Genomic DNA, 2,591 nt, shown 5'->3' on the forward strand with positions numbered 1-2,591 from the left:
GAATATAGTATCAAGAATAGTGCACTCTAATCTACAATGTCTGCAGCCTGCAGCACAGGCACGGTTTAATGACATCGGATGCTCCCATTAGATACCAGGATTATGCCTAAAATTTAGTATTCTTACTATACATCTAAAAATTTTAAAAATTAAGTCCTTGAAGTTCAGCCTTTGAACCCACCTTAGGAAGAAGGATCCGCACAATTGCCAACATAGTTTATGGCAGCTGTCGGAATTCAACTTTGTTTTCGTCAGAAGTGGGCATAAATCGTAAAATTTGAATGTGAATTTTTGGCCAGATTGCATATAAAAAAGAATATTGTACCGTTTTAGGTTAAGCCTACACCTTGTAGCGCCTTCTTGAAAAAAATTGTGATCAAAGGAAAAAACCGTCGTTCATTCACTAATCAATCATGTACAGAACAAGGATGGAAAATTTCAAAAACATTAGTTCACATCTTTCTCAGAAATTGTGTCAATTGAATTAAAAAAAAGAAAAAAGTGACTAGCTTTAAAGTAGTTACAGTAAACGGAGTAGCAGTGACAATTTTCAAAAAAAATTCCGTATCCTACAGTTCTACTCCGATTGACCTATAAAATTAAAAAAACTCAAACGAAAAGAAAGTTTCTTTGGCTTGTAAGTGAATAAAAAAAAAAGTCGGATGGTAATTTTACCGTTAAGCAAAACTTTAAAGAAACAAAATGAATTTCAGACATTGGAACTACGCCGTTTGTTGGGAACAAAGAAACGAATCCGAAATGGGTTTTCCCAGATAAACTGGTCTTGCGGTTTTGCTTGTAAAACACACTACAAACCGCACTAAATTCGTTTGTTACTTTATCTAAAACCACATATAGTGGTATTGATTAGTTAACTGTGAGAATTTGAAAAATGTTTTATTAAACTTTCTTGTTTCGCTTGTCACTAAAAAGGAAAATGTTTATAGTTGACGGAAAATAAAAATCACTAATAACAGCGAAATATTACAGCAACAAAATATCGATAATTCCAATTTTAAGTTGAAACGAAGCGACTCTTTCATATCCATTGTATCACTGATTCCTTAACGAAAATTTATATTTGGAAATATATCAACTTAATAATTTATATTAAAAATTTTTCTATATACAATTGGACGCAGTTCAGAAACCAACACTTCCATGGTCTCGGTACATTACGACTTGTTTTGCAAATATTCTTTGGCTTCATCTACCTATAAAATGAAAGAAAAAAATCAAAGAATATATTTGTTATATTCATTATACGGTTCGTAACCTTACTAATTTAAACCACGCGGAATGGGGTTTAAAAATGAACCGCATGAGGAAAGACATATTGGAACGGGGTGCTATGCCATGCAAATGCAAATGTTTGACGGTTATAAATGGCGGCATATGAAAACCAAGTAGTGTTTGATTGGATTCGATACCTTTCGTAGCGAGAAATTTTCGCATGCCACTTTCCAAAGTATTCACTATAATTTCAAATAAACCATAAATTGATTATATGTATATGATATATTGAATAAATAAACAGCTTTGTATTGCAATGTGACAAATCTTATTGCGGATTCGTTCACAAAGTATTAATAAGGGAAACAAATATTTGATACGGTACAACATAAATTTGATTGTAAAAGCCTGATTTAAATATAACAACGAAACTTATTTTGCTTTTTTTCTAAAATAAAATAAGATGTTTACGTAAAAAATTAAAACAAAAATTATCAAAATTTTAAGAAGCAGGCAACAATCTGATTATTACTTTGTTCCTCATTTATTACTTTTACACCTCATATCTACGTCGTAGATGCGAAATAGTTTAATACATACCAACTTCGATGTCATTCTTGGTCAGAGCGACGACACTTTCAGTATGTCGCTTTGGCACGGCTAAGTAATGATGATCGGAAGCTGGTTTGATGTCTTTGAATATAACATAATCGTCAGTTTCGACTTCAAATTTGGTTGGCGATTTACCACTAATTATGTCACAAAAAATGCAAGTGGCCATTGCACTTTGAGAACTTGAATAAGCCCAGAAAACAAGAAAAACTGCAAGAGCCAGAAGTCCAATATAAATCAATTTTCTACATCTTTTTTTGTTTTGTACAATGATCATTGCTGTTGTTGTCAAGTATAAGTGATGACCACTTCAAAAAAACACAAAAAGAAAAAAGAAGCGCAAATAATTTAAAGAAAAAATCGAAAAAATATTTGAACACTGAATAGGAGTACTTTTATCAACTATGAATATTTTTTTACTAAGCAAAGATGTGCTTTTCTAAAAAACATTACCGCGCTTTTAATTTCATTTCGACAAGTAGAGTAGAATATAGTATTTCCGTTACCTTTGTGTTGCACGTTACTGATTGCCTTGAGTTGAAACTGAAACTAACAAATTTAATGGAAATGCTAAGGATTTATGTGGCGCCGCAATGGCGCCCTACTATATTGTTACAGAAAAATGTAAATAAAGAATATGGCGAGCAATCATGTAGGCAGGCGACAATGGAGTAGGCGATAATCGCCAAGAGAATCTAATCATGTTGACAAATTTTCTGGTGAGTGTCGCCAAATAAGCTTTGTCA

The 2,591-nt window shown here is 32.4% G+C and overlaps 1 protein-coding gene across 1 annotated transcript; it reads right to left on the bottom strand.

The window, feature by feature from the left end:
• Positions 1-956: 956 nt before the first annotated feature.
• Positions 957-2,382, bottom strand: LOC119637955 (histidine triad nucleotide-binding protein 3). Its single transcript, XM_038034431.1, has 4 exons — positions 2,352-2,382; positions 1,834-2,153; positions 1,282-1,475; positions 957-1,214 (listed from the first exon to the last, which is right to left on the bottom strand). Exons 2-4 carry the CDS (start codon positions 2,120-2,122, stop codon positions 1,176-1,178), a joined length of 522 nt encoding a protein of 173 aa, XP_037890359.1. The 5' UTR covers positions 2,123-2,153; positions 2,352-2,382; the 3' UTR covers positions 957-1,175.
• Positions 2,383-2,591: the final 209 nt, after the last annotated feature.

The sequence above is a fragment of the Glossina fuscipes genome, unplaced genomic scaffold, assembly GCF_014805625.2.
Source record: "Glossina fuscipes isolate IAEA_lab_2018 unplaced genomic scaffold, Yale_Gfus_2 61, whole genome shotgun sequence".
In the NCBI taxonomy this organism is placed as follows: Eukaryota; Metazoa; Arthropoda; class Insecta; order Diptera; family Glossinidae; genus Glossina; species Glossina fuscipes.

Excerpts from the sequence above, each read along its gene's own strand:
- LOC119637955 (XM_038034431.1), bottom strand. The coding sequence starts at position 2,122 with ATGATCATTGTACAAAACAAAAAAAGATGTAGAAAATTGATTTATATT. Across the intron at positions 1,476-1,833 it reads CAAGAATGACATCGAAGTTG|TGAATACTTTGGAAAGTGGC; the intron begins GTATGTATTAAA and ends TTGAAATTATAG. Across the intron at positions 1,215-1,281 it reads ATTCCGCGTGGTTTAAATTA|GTAGATGAAGCCAAAGAATA; the intron begins GTAAGGTTACGA and ends TTCATTTTATAG.